General features: G+C 45.4%; 1 protein-coding gene across 2 annotated transcripts in view; it reads left to right on the plus strand.

Annotated features, from left to right (window-relative positions):
* Positions 1-23,660, plus strand: part of NR5A1 (nuclear receptor subfamily 5 group A member 1) — a 120,496-nt gene that overhangs the window by 53,144 nt on the left and 43,692 nt on the right. For both annotated transcript variants that reach the window (XM_083160994.1, XM_083160993.1), the window contains exon 5: positions 22,934-23,053. In XM_083160994.1, the coding sequence (XP_083017120.1) occupies positions 22,934-23,053 (120 nt within the window). The remainder of the gene's footprint in view (positions 1-22,933; positions 23,054-23,660) is intronic.

The following is a 23,660-nucleotide window of genomic DNA, read 5'->3' on the forward strand; positions in this document are numbered from 1 at the left end:
GGAGAATATAATACTGTGCCCGAAGCATGGCGATCGCAGCAAGGTCGCGGAACACTGATACTGTTCTTACATGGAAATTCGGGTTAAAAAAATTGCCTTTTTTTGCACGTCGACCTTCCCATTGTTGACCTAAGGCTTGTGTTGACCTTTTGACCCAGTCGACCTTAGCCACGTCGACTAAGGTATTTTTTTTATACCACAAAACGCCACCAATAGTGTGTAAAAAAATATTTACATTTCATTCTGCTAACCTAAGAAATGAATGCATGAAAATCAGATTGTTCTCTATTATTTTGTTAGAGTACAAATGAACTTTTGTGTTTGCCTGCGACTAAACTACTCTACCAGGTCATTTAGGGGCGCTACAGTGCCATTATTTGGGAGTGTCATTCAAAACGGAGGGGTGTCCAGGCATTTGACGTGAGGGTGTGTGATGTCAGCGCCGATCAGCCTGTCTCAATCGCACATTTGGGGAAGGTTCAGATGTCGCGCGTGTCAGCCAGCCTGAGGAACCGGCAGATCTCCTGAGCTGTCGCAGGCTGGCGGACAGGAGCTCCACCTGGTGGGGACGTGCAAGTGTTTCAGACACTGTCAGCACAGCGGCGGGGAGCAGATTCCCTGCCCGTCTCCGCTTCAGGGAGATGGCAGGGTTAGTGGGGGCTGCGGGCGACGGGGGGGGGGCAAGCTCCTACAGATTGGGGAGCGTGAGCATCTCATGCGTATCATTTTCTGTATTACATGTATACTTCTTCTAATATTGACTCAATATATGTTGTAAATCAGGGTTGCCTGGCTCCCTAAACTTGGGTCCCCCTCCCGGCCCCCCAGAAAGATGAACAATTCTTCTAGACACCCCCCCAGTAGCGCACGCAGAGGGGGTTCTGAGTACCCAGAAACCCCCAGGAGTCTAAGGGCACTAGGCTGAAAGCTGAGGGTCCCCTCTTTCCATGGGTACAAGAATTTTAAAAATCGGCCCTTGGGAACCGGAGATATTTGACTTCAAAGCAGTGGTCCCATCCAAGCCTGTTAATTGCTCTTCCCAGTCAGATATTTCAGGTTCTTTCTTACTTAGAGTTTTTCTGAGGGTATAAAGCTGGGACTCTCCCCCTTTGATGGACACTAGTATCTTGTTCCTACTTTTCCCAGAACCAGAGATATCAGCCTTCCAGCAGCTGGTTACTGCTCCAGCTCCACACACCTGGTATGTAGTTTTATATTCTCGTTGGCGGATTGCTCTGCCTCCTGAACTCTGATCCCCTAGTCCCCAATACCATTTGGTAGGTGGGATTCTCTAGTTTTAAATTCCATTAAAATCTAAGAAATCTATTTCCGGAAACTGGAGATATCTGCAGTCAAGCAAGCTGTCCTCCCACCAGAAAATTATGAAGAAGCCCACTCCACTATACACCCCTCCTCTGTGTATTAAACACAGAGAGGAGACTTTAAAAGTAGGCAAATATGTTATAAATAGGGATGCCAATCCCGGGGCATTTTTTCAATCCCGGGAATCGGGATTGAAAAATGCTCAATCCCGGGATTCCCGGGATCCCGGGATTGGCATCCCTAAAAGAATATTGCCGCTGTACCCCCTCATTTACTTACATTTTGAGCTGTGGAGGGGGGCAGGTGGCAGAGGTGCTGACAGCAGTGGTGCGGGGGCATGCGGCAAAGGTGCGGAGGAAGGCGGCAGGGGTGCGGGGCAGGCATCGGGAATGACGCGGCGGCTGGGAGGCGCGTCGGGTATGACGTGGGAGGCGTCTTCCGGATGCTGGGGATACCACGCTGCGGCCTGCGCAGCGTGACCTATGACCGAATCACGCTGCGCAGGCCACACACAGGGTCGGGAACAGCCGGGCAGCGTCTGAGCGACTGCTCAGACGCTGCACGGCATTAGACTGCGCATGCGCGGCCTAATCCCAAAATCCCGGGATTGGATAGTCCAATCCCGGGATTGAAATCCCGGACATTTTGTGGCCAAATCCCGGGATCCCGCCGATCCCGATCCCGGGATTGGCCACCCTAGTTATAAATATCACTTCAGCAACTAATGTAATATAATTTAATATATACTGTACTGTATATATATATGTATCACAAAGGAATAGTAGGACACATAAATGTACAATGCACTGTCGGTATTCATAAAATAATTTATAAAAGAACAATTGTGCAAATAGTTCTCCTTAAAATAAATGTATTTTGCAGAAGGCCAGCGTGAAGTTACATTGTGGTGTGTTCAGTATTTCTCTGAATATTATCATAGTTTTCTTGGATCTGCAGTAAGATTTGTCCTTCTTGATATAACCAATGCTGTAACTTGCAGATTATGTACAAGGATAAAAGTAATTATCAATGTGAGTATATTCTTATTATTAACTAGTAGGGACTAACACCCCCCCCCCCTCGCTCAGACTTGCTGCCCCCTTCTGCTGCTCCTCTGTCCACCCACTCTGTACTTGAGAACCCCCCATACACCTACTCAGACCTCCTCCCTAGAAACTTATACCTTGTCTACATGCAAGTCAGATCGCTATGCATGTCCCCAGAGTCATCGCAGGACAATAACGTTTCATTGGCTGGCCCTTCCTTCTGCACATGTAGCACCATTGAGCCATGAAAAGGAGAATGTGCTGCCTCCAACACTGAGATACTTCTGCATCTTTACCGTTGAGCTTGTGTTTACATCTGTGGCTCCTCCCACAAACTGGGAGTTAGGCCCGCCCACCAGCCAATAATGAGCAGAGAATTCCCGATGGCCGCTGTTTTTTTTTTTAAAAACTGTAACTATATACCGCACATTGCCATGTCTAAAAAAATCACACGTCATTACTAAAAACCGCCCATGCCTAGGAAATCGCACACTTCCATTACTAAAAAAAACGCACTTTTTATTTACCCTAGTACAGATGGGGCCACTTGCATTCAGCCGGCTGCTGGCGATAGAATTGGCAGCCGCCAGCCCCCGCTATCCGACGGAAAGGGGCAACCGCACGAGACACTCTTGCAACCCGTTCCGATGGAGCTCTCCGCCGCCTCCCCGCCGGTCCCCACCGCCTCCCCGTACTCCCCCCCACAACCTTGCCCATCTCCCTGAAGTGTAGATGGCCAGGGATTCCACCGGCCGCCGCCGAGTGCAGGGGATGTATTCCTGTCAGATGGAGCACCTCCCGGCAATTCCAAGCACTGTATGAGAGGCGCTCCACCTGTACATTTGCGATTTTATAAAAAAAAAGTGTGCAATTTAGTGCGATTTTTAAACGTGTCTAAAAATCTTACCCTAATACATTCACCCCATGATGTTTTAATAAACATTTATAGAGATTTATTAGAACTTGCACATATTTTGGGTGGAATGGAAGCTCGTTATGCTTGCCACCAGTATCAGCATTTTGTAAGGCTGATGAAGAATTTGGCATAGGACAGCACTTGCAGTAAAAGCCGTCCTTTGCGATGATAGGCTTCCAAATTTTGGACCCCGGAATCCTATCTGTGCATGTGTCCAGTGACGTGTGCGCCGCCGGGGATGCTGGGAGGGATCTGGTTGGATCCCTCACAGCAGAAATCCTCATTTAAAGCCCATAGGCTTTATTGGCAACGCTGATTTGAAAATCGCATTGCCCATTATATCCATGATTTATGCATATGGGGGCTATGGCCAAACCTACAAAAATGGCATTTTCGGAGGTTGGCCGCATTTTTTATTTCGCCCTTTAACTTTACATTGCGAAGTTTTCTAGTTAATGAAATGGGACCTGGAAAATGTGAATAACTATTTGGTGTTTCGTAGACATGGGCAGGCCAATTAGATTGTAGATGTTGTTGTTAAGGGAGAATAGGGTGCCTGGTGGTACTGCACTTGTCTTCTGTCCTTGCAGTTGTGCACTTTGAATAGAGCCTTTCTCATCGTCTTATCAGACCGATAGTGACAGAAGTTTATTCTGTGTGTTCCATGCACTTGAAGAGCTTCTGCCGGTACACAGGAGCAATGAGTGACAGCTGCAAGTGCAAACACTCCACATAAGAGAGCGTCCTGGGGGCCATCCAGGTTCCCAACCGCTGAAGGATTGATTGCAGGCCATGCGAAACAATATTGTCCTGTTCTGCTCACACAGGGAAAGACACAGTAACAAGAGAAATCATTACTGCAAGCATACATAGGCCCTTATTCTGGTTCACTCGCAAAGGCAAATTCCTTCTCAAATGGGCAAAACCATGTGCACTGCAGGGGGTGGGGGCAGATGTAATGTGAAGATTGAATTCGATTCGGGTGAGTTATTTTGTTTCTGTGCGCGGAAAATACTGACTGCTTTATTTTTACACTGCAATATACAGTAGATCTCACTTTAAGTAAAACCCCACGAAATCTAATTCTCTCTGCACATGTTACATCTGCCCCCCTGCAGTGCACATGGTTTTGTCCATTTGAAAAGGAATTTGGCTTTGCGAGTGAACCAGAATAAGGGCCATAAAGAGAGAGAAACCGCAATGCACATGCCCCTTTACTTGCCATGAAATGCGCCAATTATTTCTTATATCTTCTCTTTACTACATTGAAAGCAGTAATTAAAAAGGTTTTTCTATTGAAGTGCTATAGAGTATAATTACTATTTAGAATTCACATAGATTCGCAATATTTCTCATTGAACAAGAAACATATTGTTCTAAAGCTCATCCTCGCAAATGCCGCTAGGAGACCTTCCCTCATGTGCATCACTGCGTCACAGTTTGCAATACTGAGATGCCTGATTTCAGCCTCCTTATACTCAGTAATACTGATTGGTGCAAGGTATGTGTCCCGCACCCACCCGGTGTCACCCTTGGTGGAGGTGCCGCCAAACTGCTGGTTCTTCTGCAGTGACAGGAGCTAAGTGCTGCAATGTGATGTTCTCCTTCAGCACCGACTCATGTAACAGAAGACACAGCCCAGTCTCCAGTGGCAGCCAGAATTTCCGGGGATGCTGGGGCGATGCAGACTAAAATACCCACTTTTGAGCAGCTACGCGGGTTAGCAAAGCAGTGCCACCGTCTGTCACCACACATGATGATGACTCTGTTGATTCATCCTTATGCTGGGTACACACCAAAACGATTTGGGCACAATCCCATCAATCTGGATCCAATTCAGACCGATTGGATGCAGATTGGGTCAAAATCGTTTGGTTTGATCCAATTCCGATCCTACCTGCTGCAGGTAGGATTTGTATAAGATCCATTCATCTGAATACAGATGGGATCGGATCATAGGCAAAGCATATGCAAATTGTATGCAAATCGTATGCACATTGGATTGCATGATTTGCATATGCTTTGCATACGATTTGCATACAATACAAATTGTTTTGGTGTGTACCCAGCATTAGACCCAACCAGCAATCGCACAATCTAAACTTACCAGATGTTTTGTGTGAGCTGTCAAGCTGGTAAGTAGCCACTTTAACCGGGGACTAAGTAAAAACCGGACACGGACAAGACCCCGGTCCGGCGTTTCGGGGTCTTGTCTAGGCGCGGTTTTTACTTAGTCCCCGGTGTCCGGTCTGGGGGGTGTCCCATCCGGGGGAGTGTCTTATCCGGATGGTTCCCCGTGATACCTTTCACCTGGGGAAGGGGAGATTACAGCCTCCAGTGTGGTCCGGACCCTTCTGGGTTTTGCTACATGCCCGGACCAAACAATGAGGCTTTATTCTCTCCCTCTTCTCCCCGGTGACAGCTGTCACTGGCAGCCCACCGGACAGGACACCATGCCTGGGACAGCAAGGCACTGTGTGCTCGCCATGCTAGGCACAGCGGTACTCTAATATGGTGTCCATGTTGACACCAAAAACATGAAAACTCATGTCGATCTTTCCCCATGTCGATCATTTCCTTGTGTCAACATTTTGACCATGTAGACCTAATACACCTAACCGACCACACCCCAGCAGCTCTTACCTCAGCAGCTTGTAAGCAATACTTTACTAACATGAGATTTAAATACTACAATATGCTTCCATGTTTTTTTTTTATGTATTGTTAAATTGCTGCCGTCATTCAATATCTGGGGTAGTGGAGATACTAGGACAGACATTGGATGCTGAAAACGGATAAATACTATACTACATGCGTTGAAAAGAAGCCGTCACAATATATAATTAAATCTTAGATTTGCAATGGCAAAGTATACACGGAAACTGAAGAGTTCCATTCTGCGAGGAGCACTTGACACCTTTCCCTCTGCGTTCCTGTGTACGAAGCAGATGGTAAACACTTATACTCAGGTGACCATATGGCCAGTGTGAGAACAGAACGCTCCCATCACTACTGCAGCAGTATGGGTTAATGCAGGGACCTCGCCGCGTCATGCGCTGTTCATTGTTGTGTGTTTAATGATGGCCCATTCAGCCTCGCCCCATGCTAATCGGCCGTGAAATACAGGAAGAGGGACATTGTGACAAGGTGTTAGGTCACGTGCATGCCACGTGGCACTTGACAGCTGCTTAGCTTTAAATGCGCGCGGTTCACAATGAACGGTGATTTCATCACATTTTGGTGGAAATTGGGGCTTGTATTCTATTGGCCATTCCCTTATTTCCTAAATATATTTTATAAAATGCTTTTATTAAACATTAATTAGCTATCCGGTATTTACCGTGTTAATTAGCACATTATCATCTGAATGCCACTACAATAGGATTATAAGTATCACCTTTATCAGGGCTGCAGCAACTGGCACGCAGAATATCAGGGCATACCAATTGGAAGGGCATGCTGGGATATGTAGTATGAATCTGTATGGTTCCGGTTGATAGATGTACAAGCACATCGAGGGTGTATGCGTTCCACTAATTGGGGGTCCATTTCAACAGTTGTCGACATTGACACCGAAAAAATGTGGAAAACTGATGTCTCCCTTTTCCATGTCAACATTTTGACTCTGTCGGCATTTTTACCCTGTCGATCTTTCCCATGTCAACCTTTTGATCATATTGACCTTTTGACCCTTTTGACCATGTTGACCTTTTTGGGGTAGACCTTTAGAATGTCTATCTAATACTCCACACCCAAATACGTACGTATGTTGTACGGTTCGGTGTCCATGCCGACACGACATGTGCCGACGGGCAAAATTTCATGCCCTATCATCCACTAGGGTGCGACGGGAGAATAAAATAGTGTGCTGAGTGTAGCGAACCACGCGAGGGGACGCGGTGCTACATTATGTTGACTGTTGACATTCCGGTAAAAAAAATAAAATAAAAAAACACTGACTTTTTCAATGTCGACCTTTACCCATGTCGACCTAATGATCACGTCGACTTAAAGTCACGTCGGCCTTCCTGCTTGTCGACCTTAACTCATGTCGACCTAAATGACGTTTTGTGCTATTACATTTATTTAGTGAATTTGAGAGACTGTCTGGTGTATATAACTAGAGATTCTACATCGAGGCTGGAACAGATTGAACTTGCTAGATATATCGTTTCATTTATACTCTACAACCGCTGTCATTGTGTAGCTGACAAGGGAAAGCGATAGACTGCGGGGACTCAACGCTGGTTTTTAGCTTGGGCCACCTAATGCAGTATGACAAGACCTTGTTGTCAAGAATAATGGCACAGCTATGACAAAGGGGAACCTGCTTTGTGATAAGGTGACACAGAAGGTTGAGAGTGAGCCGGTGAATGGTGAAAAGGTCACAGAAGCTGCTCATAAATATCAACATTAATTGAAGCTATTGCCCTATTTTATTTATTGGACACAAACCTGGAACAGGAAAATAATGGAGCAGTAACTTAAAGGAAAGATGATATTCTATTACTGTTTTACATTGAATTTCATTTAAGCATGATAATTAGACATATATAAAAAGTAGCGTTGAAATATAAACAACGAATTCATCTGCAAAAAGTATGTTGTGCGGAAACATATAATTTGACCCCCCCCCCAAAAAAAAATTATAAAAAATATTTTCTATCTTTCCACGTGTTGACCTTTTTATACTGTGTCAACTGCTTTCACATGTCGACCATTTGGTTAAACATTTGAACTGTTGACCTTTTGAACCATAACAAAGCAGAGACGGAGAGAGGCTATCAGGGATAGAAAGGAGAGAGAGAGAGAGAAAGGAGGGGGGTGTCAGAGGGAGAGAGAGATAGATAGAGAATGAGGGGTGAATTTATGAAGCTTGGAGAAGTGTTATCTATCCCCATAAAGAACGTTAAGTGCAAGGTGATAATGGTTCAGCCAATCAGCTCTTACCTGTCAATTTACATATTGTAGCTGATTGGCTGAACCATTATCACCTTGCTCATAACGTTCTTTATGGGGATAGATAACACTTCTCCAAGCTTTATAAATTCACCCCTCAGAGAGAGAGGGGGGACCGTGTGGCTGAATGCACCGCCGGGCCCCTGTCAGGAACAGTGCAGCTGAATGCACCGCCGGGCCCCTGTAAAAAGGGGGTGTGGTCAACAGTACGGGGAGTGACCACCAGCAGGGAGCATGGTCACACCCCTGTTTAAAAAAAAAATTGCTGGTGGTGTGAGCTGTGTGCCGACCGCCCACTGCCCGCCGGGTGGGACACTAGCTTAGGGAGAGAGGGGACAGGCTGCTGCTGCAGCTGCATCTCTCCCCCACTCAGCACACAGCACTGAGCAGCCTGTCCTCTGTACTACCACTGCCCGGCTCTTTAAAGAGGTGGAGGGGTGCATGGGACCCGGCCCTTCCATCTGACCCTCTCGATGGCCCTGGTCAGGAACAGAGAGAGCGCCAGGTAGAGAGAAAGGGGGAGCACAAAAAAGAGAGAGAGTGAGGGAGAAAGTGTCAGTGAGAGAGAGAGAGATAATATCAGGAGGAAAGACAGACTGTGTCGGGGGGGGGGGGGGGGGGGGAGGGAGAGAGTGTGAGGGGGAAAGATAGACAGTGTTAGAGAGAGAGAGAGTGGCAAAGGGAGGGAAAGAGAGAGAGATAGAGGGAGGGAGAGAGAGGAGAGAGAGTGGCAAAGGGAGTGAGAGAGAGATAGAGGGAGGGAGAGAGAGGAGAGAGAGTGTAAGGGAGAGAGAGAGAGTGTCAAAGGGAGTGAGAGATAGAGGGAGGGAGAGAGAGGAGAGAGAGTGTAAGGGAGAGAGAGTGTCAAAGGGAGTGAGAGATAGAGGGAGGGAGAGAGAGTGTAAGGGAGAGAGAGAGAGTGACAAAGGGAGTGAGAGAGAGAAAGAGAGGGAGGGAGAGGAGAGAGAGTGTGCCCGAAGCATGACGAGTGCAACGAGCCAGGCGAGGGGTCGCGGCGCACCGATACGTTGTCCATGTCGACTGTATCGACATTTGGGACAAAATACTCGAAAAACCCATGTCGACCTTTTGACTGTCGACCTTCTCAATGCATGTGTCGACCTTTTGATCATTTTGACCTTAGGCAGACCTTTTGTCTGTGTCGGCCTAAGGCCTATCGACCTTCATTTGGTCAACCTAATGACACACCCCATGACCCAAAATGTAACTGTTGCCCCCATGTAAAAGTAACCTGAAGTAATTTAAACGTTTAACAAATCCCCTTTCTATCCTCTATTCATAGAGGCAGCGAGCTATTCTGTCTGTACTCTCATTGCCATACCGGGATCCAGGGGCGGATTGGGCCGTCGGGAAACCGCACGATTTCCCAGTCTGCTATACCCCCCATGGCTGGGCCGCCGCTTCCCCCTCCTAAGTTGCCGGCCACGGCTTTGACCAGTTTGATGATGGCTGAGGCTGCCGGTTGATCCTGGATGACGCCATTTCAAACCCCCCCCCCCCCCCCCCCCGGCTGGTCACTAGCACCCCCCCCCCCCCGGGCTGCTTCTGAACTCTTCCCGGGCTGGTTCTCTTCACCAATCCGCCGGGATGGCATTAGACTGCAGATGTACTTGGCATACATAACATTCTGATAGCTGTACCAGGCTTTACAGAACTGTGTGCCGCCCCAGGCCCACCCTGCCCCCAGAATACAAGCATATCTTCTATTGAGAATTCGGATTGTGTGAGGATCTTACCCTTCTGTCATCTTGAATATACTTTTGACTTCAAAATTAAATTCATGGTGGTCGATGTATTTAAAATCCATTGTTTCATGAAAGCATTGAACCTTCTCACAGTCTGTCACCTGGATGTCGGGGTGGCAGTTTGCATCCCAGCACAGTGGAATGCTGACATCGATGAGGATGCCAGTGCTGGAATCCCGACTGCTGGCATCTGGAATGTAAATATGCACTGACAAAATTAGGGTTTGTGCCCCCGGGGTAAGGCAGTAACTTAGCACCCCCCTTAAAAAAATAAAAAAATAACGCCACACAATAGTGCAGCCTTATTCACATTCCACCTTACAGTAGCACTCCTTATTTATGTTGCGCCACACAAAAGTGCCCCTTATTCATACATAAGCACACAGTAGTACCCCTTATACACATTATGCCACAGAATTGAATGCCTTATGCACAATATGTCACACAGTAGAAACACCCTTTATAGCACATTATGCCACACGGTAGTAGCCTTTACACATTGCTCCAGCGCACACAATGGGTTACACTAAATGGCTCAAGCACACAAACACACACACACACACACAGTAACACTGCAGCTGCATTGGATGTTGCTCCCCACCTTCCTGTCCCGCCTGCTTAAGCAGCGCATTGTGGAGACTGCACCTTTCCAGCCGGCGTGCAATGCATGCACTGCTTCGCCCCAGCCCTGTCAAAGCCCCCTCTGATCAAGCACCTGGAACAAGTGCCCACCTAGTCCACCCCTAGTTTCCGCCCTAGGTTTAAGAACTGTGTGTGGGGGGGCTTAGGGTTAGGCTGCTGGAGGTGTGTGCGTGTTAGGGATGGGCTTTTGTGAGGGATGGGGGGGGGGGCAAGGTGGAATATATAATGTATACTTTCTGGACCACTGTCAGTAAGTGGTGGCGGTAGTGTCAGTATTCTGACCGCTGGGATCCCCACCACCCAGTCATCCGTATATGTATTCCGCAGGTGACACAGAGTGCGATTTACCACAATATATTATGCTTCCATTTTTTCATGATTTGTCTTGTAAATGGCTTTTAGTTCCTGCCTGTCAGAGGGCACATGTCTTAGGGAAAATATGCCTATTTTAAAAGATGTCTTTCTTTTACAGACATATTTCTTAGCATTGTCACTTAATCATTTGAAATAGTGTGTATTTAATCCGACTGACCTATTAACACTTCCGACATCCACAGAAAGGACTCTTTTTAAGTTTCTATTGTTCGTACCACCCGCACTTTATCTTTCATCCGCCACCCAAGCAACACCAACATCAGACACCCTGTAATTGGTTAGCGTGATATGTGCTGCTGTACTCTTATATAGTTACCTCAAGAGGTACTCCGTGACAGCTTCTGAACTTTTTGATTCAAAAGTGTATGTAATGCTTGAATACAGATGTATTATAAACACAGCGCTGGAATTATACTGTGAGCTAAAAGCTAAAAGAAAACAGAGGTCATATACAAATGGGAACTAGGAATTGCAGAGTGTGCATTAAATGCGGCGTTGGAACTGTCTGAAACACACCTTTATATGCGCAAGCCCTCCTCGAGTTCCATTAGTAATAACTGTATTTGTACAGAAATGTCAGGTTGTGGAGGGAGAGGGAGTTAGTAAATGAAGTGGGTATGTTATGTTCTTAATGAAGTTCACTCTCAACAACTGGGAAGAACTTTTATTTTTATTTGTGGAGTAGTATTTGTTGTCAGAATATATAGCGATGCTTAGTGTTGTTGTTAGACGACACACTTGTTGGAATAACCGGGAATCAATGTTCCCTCTAATTTTACGAAGGCTGTGTGCGGCTAAAGATTTTGGCTGTGCAACTTTGGAATGAAATTTACATTTTTGTGCGTCACTTATATATAACTGGAAAATGACGTTCAGCATATGTGTTAACGTTACTTCAAAATTATATTAAACATTTAAACATTCAAAATAGAGTACACAATGTAGGTAATGGGTGAAACACACATTAATTGAGTCCACAACGGCAAAAAGGACCACTGCTGCTTTGTGCGCTCAGTTGTAATGTCTGTGCGCACACTCATCGAGGTGTGTGCGCGCGCACGTGCGCACAGCTTAGAGGGAACACTGCCGGGAATGCAGGTTTGTTTGTAGTGAGCACAGAGCAGGGTTGTCTACCCTCTCGGAATTGCCCGGGAGGATCCGGAAAACCCCCCTCCCGAAGGTGGGCAACCCTCCTGGATAAAGGCACACCCCCCTTTCACCAGCGACGGCGTTAATTTCCCACGATTCGTGGCTTTTCGGGGAGGAGCTAAATATGCAAATAGTTTAATTTGATGATGTCTACATCAGCTCCCACCCGAAAGGAAGACTTTAAAAATAGTGGCACCAGTGCTTAAAGTGGTCCTTGAGAGGTGGTGGAACTCCTTTTCCCTAACACCGACCCCGACCTCATTAGGCAGAGCCCAGACCAGTGCCAGGTAATAAAGGTATAATGGCCCCGCACGGAAGGGGTGTGGTCACACAATAGTAACTCCAATAAAAATGACAACACTCAGTAGCATTGTCCATGTCCCTCAGCAGCTCCATGCCCTGGGTCCCTGCAGCAGCTTCTCCACCTCTGAGTCCCTCCAGCCCGCTCTCACCCTGTCTTCAGCAACCACAAAGTCTGAGCTTCTTAGTGGGTCTTTTTCACTTCAGTGGGGGTGATGGCATGACATCACATACACCGTGCCAGGAGAAGCCAATGGGGCAGGATTTTCTGTTGGAATTACTGTTCATGGCTGTGGTAGAGGTGGAACTCAGTTCCCCCTACCATTAGAGGTGGTGGAACTCAGTTCCACCCCGTTCCCCCTCACTTTAACCCCTGCCTGGCACAGAGTTAACAGTCATCAAGGGTTAACTTTGGTATATGCAGTATATAGCAGATATACAACAGGCAGGTGTACACAGGTGTATGGTTTGGGTACTTATCATATCCTGAAGCAGCAGATGGAATAATGGATGGGGGTTTCTCTATGGCGGTAGAAGAAGTGATAGTGTAGTCTGCAGATTCTGTACTAGTGATCCCCATCCTTTGCGATATCCGTTTGCGAATATCTGGTCTGGCAGATGCACAGAAGCGGATTTCTTTCTTTGGTGCATTTGCAGTAATGAAATCTGTGACATCCATGCACCTTGTGGGCCAGGTGCAATAAGCCCAAAATGGAGAGTGATAAACAACCAACCAACCAACCAATCAGCTCCTGCCTGACACTTTTTAAACACAGTCTGTGACATGTCAGGAAGGAGCTCATTGGCTCGTTGTTTATCACTCTCCATTTGTGTGTGTTTTACAAATAGAGTGTTTTTGGAAGATAATGGGAAGTAGCTACAATAAAAAAAACTCTAGCATGTTGGGACCATTTTGTGGGTGTGTCACAGGACCTTCGCCCTTCTACGCAGTTTCGTTGTCCCCGGCAGCCAAGTAGTGACAGACATTCTGAGTCACCATAGGGTTATTCATAGGTCTGATGGTGCAACAGATGTGCCTCCGCTGCCACTTATGTGTACACAGGCGGTGGATCTGAGAGTCCGCCTCTGGATCACGCCCTGGGTCACTATACTGTGACATCGCTGCCCACAACTATGGCACATAGTACACTCCTGCAGAGGTAGGCTATCTAGCAGTCAGATGCAGACGTTTAGTTAGAGAGCACATTGATAAAACAGACTTCTGCACAGGAGTGAGATATTTCATTACTAGTCAAAAGCCCATAAAAACGACAACTTCACTTTGAGCAGTGACAGTTTTTGGACCAAAAACTCTCCACCCCACCCCCAGTCCCTATCTGCTCCTGCTTCCAAACACAGCTCCATCTCTCCATAGCCAGCTAGTTTGAAACAAATCAGTGTCCTTGTAAAAATTGCTTTCACTTTCTGTTATGATGTCTTTTAGCACACAAAGGAGTCATTTGACCCGTCGAGTGGCCTCTAGTGGTAGTTAGCCTTTAATATATACTATTATATATATATATATATATATATATATATATATATATATATATAGATATAGATAGATAGTAGTTACTGCATATACTGTGGTTACTGTATATACTGTGGTTACTGTATATACTGTACTTACTGTATACACTGTGGTTACTGTATATACTGTACTTACTGTATACACTGTGGTTACTGTATATACTGTGGTTACTGTAAATACTGTGGTTACTGTAAATACTTACTCATTAGGTTTGCTGTTTTCCTTTAAGCTGTCCATGGTGCTGAAGCTACTGTATCTAATCACACACATAGGGACTGATTCAGGGGGACTCAGTCCTCTGTGAATTTGCTGCGGGACCAATGTTTCTGGTCTGTGCATGCATGTCAGCAAATATACGCAGGTGCAGACCCGATGGGTGAACGCCTTCGGCGACTATGACAGTCACCGAGGCATTCCCAAAACACAGCGAGGTGGGTAGTGGGTGGGCAGGGGGCTGTCCCATGGGGACGCCCAAAAAACGGTGGGCGCATCCAGAAAATTATTGGGCATACTGAATGCGAACGTGGGCGTGGCAAAGCCTGCACTGGGCAGCCGTCTGGCGTCCCATTACGTACATATCTATTTGCATGCGGGAGTGGCTATTAATTTCCTTGGCGGTGTTTAGTTGCTTGCTAAGCAGCGAAGCCAACCTGAATCGGTTCTAAATTGTACTGCTATTTGCTAACAACATGAGGGTCTGTTCTGTCTTGAGACAGCGTCAATCCAATGATGGAAGATGTTAATACCTCTATGAAGCATAATTGTTTTAGGTTAGACTTCATATATTTTATTTTCACATTAAATGCCAGCTGCCTCCTTGTGGATGTGTGCTGAGGTTTATCGTATCGGTCAGTGCTCCATTCATTGATCATCGTACTGTGAACTGCTTCCCAGAAGTAGCTGGTTTCTCAAGGGCTAAATTTCCATATTATTCCCCATCACTGTATTCATCGGAAGGGGAATTAATCAGTCTGAATGTCTCCGCTGAAGTTTGAATGAATTGAGTGTCGTGTTACTCAACATCCCTGATACAAACGGTTTTCCTGGAGCCATTAATCCGCAGCGCTGCCTAGACCTCTGTCCAACCTGGGGTTCTCACAGGTGACAGGATGTCCCGCAATTTATTGTTTTATTCGGAATGAGAAAGCCAAGCTCCCTCTGCCATGTCTCCGCGATCATCTATCATGGGGAATGTATGTGGTAGTTGTATCAATAGCAATACCAGGCCTTGTTTAATCGCGAAGGTCTCTTATGCTGTAAGATCATTTTTCCGCTGTCCTCTGAAGTGAGCTTTTGTTCTGTGTCATTTATTTGTATGTTGCATATTTGTGTACAGTAGGTTAAGATTTACCTAAAATAAGGGCGATTGGCCACATTACTCACATTGATATTATATTGTACAAAATATCAATCAAAAACTTATAGAAAGTTGTATCGGTCACTCTGGATCATTCATTTCAGCACAAATGTATTATGTAAATCAGGAATGGAGAGCCTCCAACGTCTACGTCCTACTTTCCGTTTCGCCTGATCTCTCAGTTCACAGGTAAATGCTAGCCACATCTCATGGGATTTTAAAAATGTTTGTTTTGTCCAAGCCTCTACCGATGTGACATTGCACAAACAGTGTTGTATTTGTGTGGGACTCCTCACTAGGGGCAAGTGCAGGAAGCACCAAGGGGGCCCATTAATGCCCTGGGTGCATGCGGGGGAGGCCTGCTGTAGTTGTAAAAAAGCTATTTTTTTTACACGCATCAAGAGTCCAGGGCTGGTTTCAGAAATAAGGGGGACCCCTACAATTTTTGAAAATAGGTCCGGCTCAATGAGCCCAGGGCTGGTTATTTTAACTAAATACGGCACACTTTCATGTCTAAAAAATGCACGTCTAAAAATCGCACATTTTCATTACTAAAAATCACTCAAAATTGCATGCGAATTCTGACTTTGTCTAAAAAAAAGCACCCTATTACATTTGTGAGTCTTTAACAAAATGTGCTATTTTTTAGCATGCGATTTAGTGTGATTTTAAAACATGACTAAAAATCGCACCCTATTACATTTCGCCGGTGTACTTCCATCTTCTCGCACCCTATTACATTTCGCCGGTGTACTTCCATCTTCTCGCACCCTATTATATTTGCCCCTGTACGTTTCTATGCAGATTTTCACAGACACACTTCTGTACAAGAGTATAAATACTGTAGATAGCTGACGGTGGAACGCACATCACTTTCCAAGTGGGCGACTTTATATTGTGTGTTTATCCAAAGGTTCCCACACAGCTGACAGATGCATATGTCATAATGTCATTATTGTGTCTGAATAAAATGTTCCTGTTTTACAGAAGGTGTAAATTGGATCAAGTAGCTAAACTATGATGAGTAGTATAACTCAGAGATTAATAGCAGGTGTTCTAGAATTTACTGGAAAACGTAGAATAATATAAAAAGCTGCAATAATTCTCCAAAATTAAATGGAGTTTATAACAGCATATGGTAAATAAGAAAATATTAAATTAAAAGGTTTTCTTTTATGCTTTTTTATTTACTTCCTATCGCAATACTGGTCAACGTAAATGCTTAACAGTAAAATAGGTTTTTATCATATAAAAAAGGTCTGGCTTCAAGGCGGTCTTAAAACCATTGTAGGCCCCGGGTAAAGCAGTGCATTTGGGGCCCCCTCTGCACCCATTTATTGGCTATCCACCAAACAGCATGCTCGCAGCCATTCACTGTTTGGCTGCAGTTGCGAGGTTGCCCTCAACCCAATCTGCCCCAGCTCTAAGGGCCCTAGAATTGAGAGGCTCTGGCCAGTTCCTGCAGATTGAATGGTATATTACCTCTGCTTCATCAAATGATAAACACAATAGACTCCTTGACAAGACATGGTCGGAGATTTATGTAATGTCTACAGTATGTAACAAAAGTCCAAAGGACAAATATGATGATCTTATCTAGGAGGAGGTTGTATCCAGATGTGTAAAGGGTTGTGGAGCATTCCACACTGAGGGATGTAATGAAGCAGAGTCTTCTTCAAGAAGGAGCATTTCTGAATAGAGGCAGGGTTTACATGGATTGGGGTGAAACTTTTTCATCCTGATTTCAAAGGATGGTCAAAATGTAGGAGGGCCCTGCTCTCAAGCTTACAATCTATACGGTATTTCCATATAGGCATTGATACATAAGGATCGATACTGGATTCTTTACTGCATTAATTCCCCCAGAATGCAGAGGTTCCTGGTGTGCTATATGATACGGTGACCCAGCAGTTTGGCCATGAAAATGTGAAAAAGAAAAAGTGGTACTTATGTAGTAACTGGGCTGCCGATTTTGAAATCGGGTCCATCGCATCGCATCGCACCCGACCATATCGCATGCGATGCGATGCGATGCGATGCGATGCGATGGACCCGATTTTTCCATAGGATTCAATGTTAAAATGGACTGAGTCCATTTTAACATGGAATTCAATGGGAAAAAGGGGTCCTTTTCATACCCCTACTATCCAAGTGGGCATGGAGTTGGATATAAACCTGTGGCGAGCGTAGCGAGCCACCGAGCCCGAAGCGTGGCGAGCGTAGCGAGCCCCGCGAGGGGACGCAGAATACCGTCCCCTCGCGGGGCTCGCTTCGCTCGCCACGCTTCGGGCTCGGTGGCTCGCTACGCTCGCCACAGGTTTATATCCAACTCCATGCCCACTTGGATAGTAGGGGTATGAAAAGGACCCCTTTTTCCCATTGAATTCCATGTTAAAATGGACTCAGTCCATTTTAACATTGAATCCTATGGAAAAATCGGGTCATCGCATCGCATCGCATCGCATCGTATGCGATGCGATGCGATATCGCATCGCATCGCATCTGATTGTATGCCTTAACTTAAGGCATACAATCAAAAAATCGGCAGCCCAGATACTACATAAGTACCGAAAAAGTGGATATGTGTGGACTGTACAGATGGGATGTGATTGGATAGGAGAGGATATGTGTGGACTGTGCAGTGGGATGTGATTGGATAGGACAAAGGATATGTGTGGACTGTACAGTGGGATGTGATTGGATAGGACAGAGGATATGTGTGGACTGTACAGTGGGATGTGATTGGATAGGACAGAGGATATGTGTGGACTGTACAGATGGGATGTGATTGGATAGGAGAGGATATGTGTGGACTGTGCAGTGGGATGTGATTGGATAGGACAGAGGATATGTGTGGACTGTACAGTGGGATGTGATTGGATAGGACAGAGGATATGTGTGGACTGTACAGTGGGATGTGATTGGATAGGATAGAGTATATGTGTGGACTGTACAGTGGGATGTGATCGGATAGGAGAGGATATGTGTGGACTGTGCAGTGGGATGAGATTGGATAGGACAGAGTATATGTGTGGACTGTACAGTGGGATGTGATTGGATAGGACAGAGGATATGTGTGGTCTGTACAGTGGGGATGTGATTGGATAGGACAGAGGATATGTGTGGTCTGTACAGTGGGGATGTGATTAGATAGGACAGAGGATATGTGTGGTCTGTGCAGTGGGGATGTGATTGGGTAGGACAGAGGATATGTGTGGACTGTACAGTGGGATGTGATTGGATAGGACAGAGGATATGTGTGGACTGTGCAGTGGGGATGTGATTAGATAGGACAGAGGATATGTGTGGACTGTGCAGTGGGGATGTGATTAGATAGGAATGGTATATGAAGGTTAAGTGGCTGGTTCTGGAATTTGATAAGCTTGCCTGAAGAGGTGAGTTTTCAGGGAACGCTTATGGGTTTGGAGACTGGAGGAGAGTCATTGTGCTTGGGAGATATGATGATATGTGCTCTGGTCCATCCATGGTACATTTGGGTGAAACTTGTAGTTACAGTACAAAAAATGTCTGTTTTTGTTGAATATCTTGCTAAAGAGTTTTACAAAATAGGCCCTTTGATCCTGTAATTTTCTGGATAAAATGTTTCTGGTCTGGATAATAGATCTACCAGTGATGCCTGTTTCTTTTTTTTTGGGGGGGGGGGGGGGGGTGCATAATAGCAGACCATCAGATGGAAGATGACCATGTGATTCTATTTTTTATTTGTATTGCGTCATGCACGATATTTCCCGTTACAGTTTATGGATCTGATTGAGGGCTTATAAATATCTTTGTTTGAACCTTGTGATATTCAGTTTCAATAAATGTTCAAAATAAAGTAGAATAGACAGAATTTTGTCATTATTACTGTTTAACAAAACTATACTGTGGGTAATATGTTGGGGACCTTGTGGCAAAGGACAGGAGTCTATTCACTGGATAACAAGGTTTATTGTAATAGCTACAATTAAAATGTTTCTGGTCTGGATAATAGATCTACCAGTGATGCCTGTTTCTTTTTTTTTTGGGGGGGGGGGGGTGCATAATAGCAGACCATCAGATGGAAGATGACCATGTGATTCTATTTTTTATTTGTATTGCGTCATGCACGATATTTCCCGTTACAGTTTATGGATCTGATTGAGGGCTTATAAATATCTTTGTTTGAACCTTGTGATATTCAGTTTCAATAAATGTTCAAAATAAAGTAGAATAGACAGAATTTTGTCATTATTACTGTTTAACAAAACTATACTGTGGGTAATATGTTGGGGACCTTGTGGCAAAGGACAGGAGTCTATTCACTGGATAACAAGGTTTATTGTAATAGCTACAATTACCGTCACTTTACCATTTAGTTCAGTCCTTCTATTTCTGATCCACAAGGTTAGAAACTTAGCAAAAGCAACAAGATACTATGATACAGAGCATTCATATCATTAGCTGAACAGCACAAACACGAGGACATAGCTAAACAGCGGCATTGACATTTCTGAAGGGGATCCAAAACTGTCTATGAGACTTCAGCGATGCGCATTTATTCAGCTTGTAAAATTGCAGAATTTTTCTGCTTTTTGTGTAAATTGTCTGACTGTACCCCTAGCAGATTTAGGGGTGCACCCGAACAGACGGGCCCATGGAGACACAATTGAAAAATGATTTGAGCAGGGTAGAAACATTGAAAATGTCCCTATAAGTCCAGTATATGACTACTTTAGGGTGACAATCTCAGGGGTGCCAAGTGTGGGATGTACAAGTAACTGGGAGCCTAAGACCTGACCCCAGTACAGGATGAGTGACCCTTGTATTGTATTGTTTCCAAAATCTGCCTGGGTGTCACTCTTGACTCCCACCTCTCGTTTGCCGCCGGGCAACATTGCTGGTATCAGGCCTTTTTTTCTCCCAGTGGGCCAGATGTACTAAGCTTGAAAAGTGATAAAATGGATAAACCACCAGCCAATCAGCTGCTAACTGCCATGTTACAGGCTGTGTTTGAAAAATGACATGTAGGAGCTGATTGGTTGGTGGTTTATCACTCTCCATTGGATCACTTTTTAAGGATTAGTACATCTCCCCCAGAGTGCAACTAAACGTATTATCCACTCACTGGTCATCTCCCGGCTCGACTACTGCAACATTCTCCCCACTGACCTCCCGCGCTACCAGCTCGCTTTCCTCCAGTCTGTCCTACACTTTGCAGCCAGGCTTATCGTCCGCTCCTGCCGCTTCTGCCACGCCCCTTTAACAAAATCTGCACTGGCTCCCATTCCCCTACAGAATCCTCTTCACACTCCTCATTCTCACATACAGGGCCATCTCTAACGCCACTGCTCCCTACAGGCCAGATGCACTTAGCCTTGAAAATTGATACAATGGAGAGTGATAAACCACCATCCAATCAGCTCCTACTTGTCATTTTTCAAATGACATAACAGTTAGGAGCTGATTGGCTGGTGGTTTATCACTCTCCATTTGATCACTTTTCAAGCTTAGTACATCTGGCCCTACATTTCCAACCTCGTTTCCCTACATTACTCCCTCCTGCCCTCTCCGGTCAGCCAATGACTGTCACCTCTCCTATACCCTAATCACTGCATCCCATGCTCGTATCCAAGATTTTGCCTGCCCTGCCCCCGCTTCATTGGAATGAGCCCCCCCCCCCACTTTATTAGACTCTCCCTGACCTTGCAATGCTTCAAATGTGCACTGAAAACCCACCTGTTCATCAAAGCGTACCCTCCTGCATAACCTAGTACCGAGGCCACTGTCCCTACCACTTTATGTCCTGGCCATCCCTGCCTCGCTCACTTCCTGTCTTCAGGCCTCCTTGCCTGTATGTTTAGTTAGGGTGTGGATCGTTCGGTCTACAACAACTAGGTCAACAAGCATTGGGTCGACATCACTAGGTCCACATGCAGCAAGGTCGACATGGGTTAAGGTCGACGTGGATCAAGGTCGACATGGGTCTAGGTCGACATGCCATTAGGTTGACACAAGCTTTAGGTTGACATGGGCTAGGTTGACAGTCAAAAGGTCGACATGGGGTTTTAAAAAAAAAAAATTACCCCGAATGTCAACACAGTTGACATGGACACAGTTTGAAGTGCACCGCTTCTATTGCCATGCTTCGGGCATGGTGGCTTGCTACGCTCGGCGCACTATTTTATTCTCCTGCCACGCCCTAGTCGACCTAGTTGTTGTAGACCTAATGACCTTTAGTTCTGTTATTTTAAATGGTAAATCAGCAAATTCTACAGCAAAAAATCCATTTGGATATGTTTGATTGAATACATTCTTTGTCCGGTTTTTATACAAGCATTTTATCCTTCCCCTGAGCAGTCTCTGCTCCCCCCCCAGGGGCAAACGCAGGGTTTTCAGAAGGGGGTTTCCAGAGGGGCGGAGCAAAGCACGGAGATTGACACTTAGGTGACCCAGTATATGCCGGGTCAGTTAAAGTATTATAGATAGACCAAATGTATATAAATAATAATAATAATAATTAAAAAATAATAATATATATATATATATATATATATATATATATATATATATACATACATATATATACATACAGGTGTAGGCCCCTGGGCATAACAATGTATTGGGGCCCCTACCGATCCTCCACCAGTATGGGTGGGGGAAGCTTTGATGTCCCGCGGGTGGTAAGGGGTATTATATCAACCGCTCAGCATGTAGGGCCTGGATCAGTAATTTCCACTAATTACCCCTTTACTGCACAGATGGTGGGAGATGGGGTGGGAGAAGGGGCATTGGGCTGAATGAAGGGGCCATGATACATAACTTCCAGGGTGGTAGAGGATGTTTAATACGCAGAGGAGGGGTGTATAGTGGCGTGGGCTTATTATTCATAATTTTCTGGTGGGAGGACAGCTTGCTTGACTGCAGATATCTCAAGTTCCTATAAATAGATTTCTTAGATTTTAATTGAATTAAAAACTAGAGAATCCCACCTACCAAATGATATTGGGGACTAGGGGATCAGAGTTCAGGAGGCAGAGCAATCTGACAATGAGCGTATAAAACTACAAGCAGTAACCAGCTGCTGGAAGGCTGATATCTCTGGTTCTGGGAGCAGTAGAGACAAGCTACTAGTGTCCATTAAAGGGGGAGAGTCCTGGCTTTTTGAATATACCCTCAGAAAAACTCTAAGTCAGACAGAACCTGAAATATCCGACTGGGAATAGCAATTAACAGGCTTGGATGGGGACCACTGCTTTGAAGTCAGATATCTCCGGTTCCTAAAGGCCGATTTTTAAAATTCTTGTACCCATGGAAAGAGGGGACCCTCAGCTTTCAGATTATGGCCCTTAGACTACTAGGGGGGGGGTTTCTGGGTACTCAGAAACCCCCCCTGCGTGTGCTACTGCCCCCCAGTAGATTGTGCGTGACAGCTGGAAATTGATACAGTTACGTGTTTCATCGTCATGTTCCAGCTCTGTTCAAATACTCACAGGCGTAAATGTGCATATGTACATGATACAGTATATAATGCTGCTGCTGCTGCTGCGGTATAAATAAATTAGGAATATTGCTTTATTTCTTCCCCAGGTCAGTGACCAGATGATCTTGCTGCAGAATTGCTGGAGTGAGCTGCTGGTGTTTGATCATATCTACAGACAAATGCCGCACAGCAAAGAGAACAGCATCCTACTAGTGACCGGACAAGAGGTGAGCTGTAATATAGTAACATATGGTATAATATGGATCCTGTGGCGATGTCTCATTTTCAGTGGCGTAAGTTTGTCCCAGTTGCCCGGAGCCCAAATCAGTATCGGTGCCCCCTAAAAAGCTCAATCTGTAAGGTGTCTGTCCCTAGTCATATAGGTCGTTGGTTCTTAAACAGAGTGGGACCCTTGCAATAATGATGGTAGGAGGGGGAGTCAGCCACAGAAGTGAAATTGATGACTTTTAATTAACTGATTTAAACTTGCAGATGAGGAGAGGTGCCCCCTTGGGAGCAGGAGCCCGGCGGAGGATGACTCCATTGCCTCCCAGAGTTACGCCTCTGCTCATTTCTCCATGATGACATGGACTCGAACACTTTCTGCTACAGAAGAGTAAATGAAACAATATCGACATCATTGGGTTGACAGGTGGCAAGGTCGACATGGGTGAAGGTCGACAGGTGTCAATGTCGACATGGGTGAAGGTCGACATGGTTTTAGGTCGACACAGCGTTAGGTCGACACGGGTTAGGTTGACAGGTCGGAAGGTAGACATGTTTTTTTTTACTGTTTTTTGAGACAACATGTGCCGCCTGGCGATATTTCATGCC

Source organism: Crinia signifera, chromosome 9 (assembly GCF_055691185.1).
Source record: "Crinia signifera chromosome 9, ASM5569118v1, whole genome shotgun sequence".
Taxonomy (NCBI): domain Eukaryota; kingdom Metazoa; phylum Chordata; class Amphibia; order Anura; family Myobatrachidae; genus Crinia; species Crinia signifera.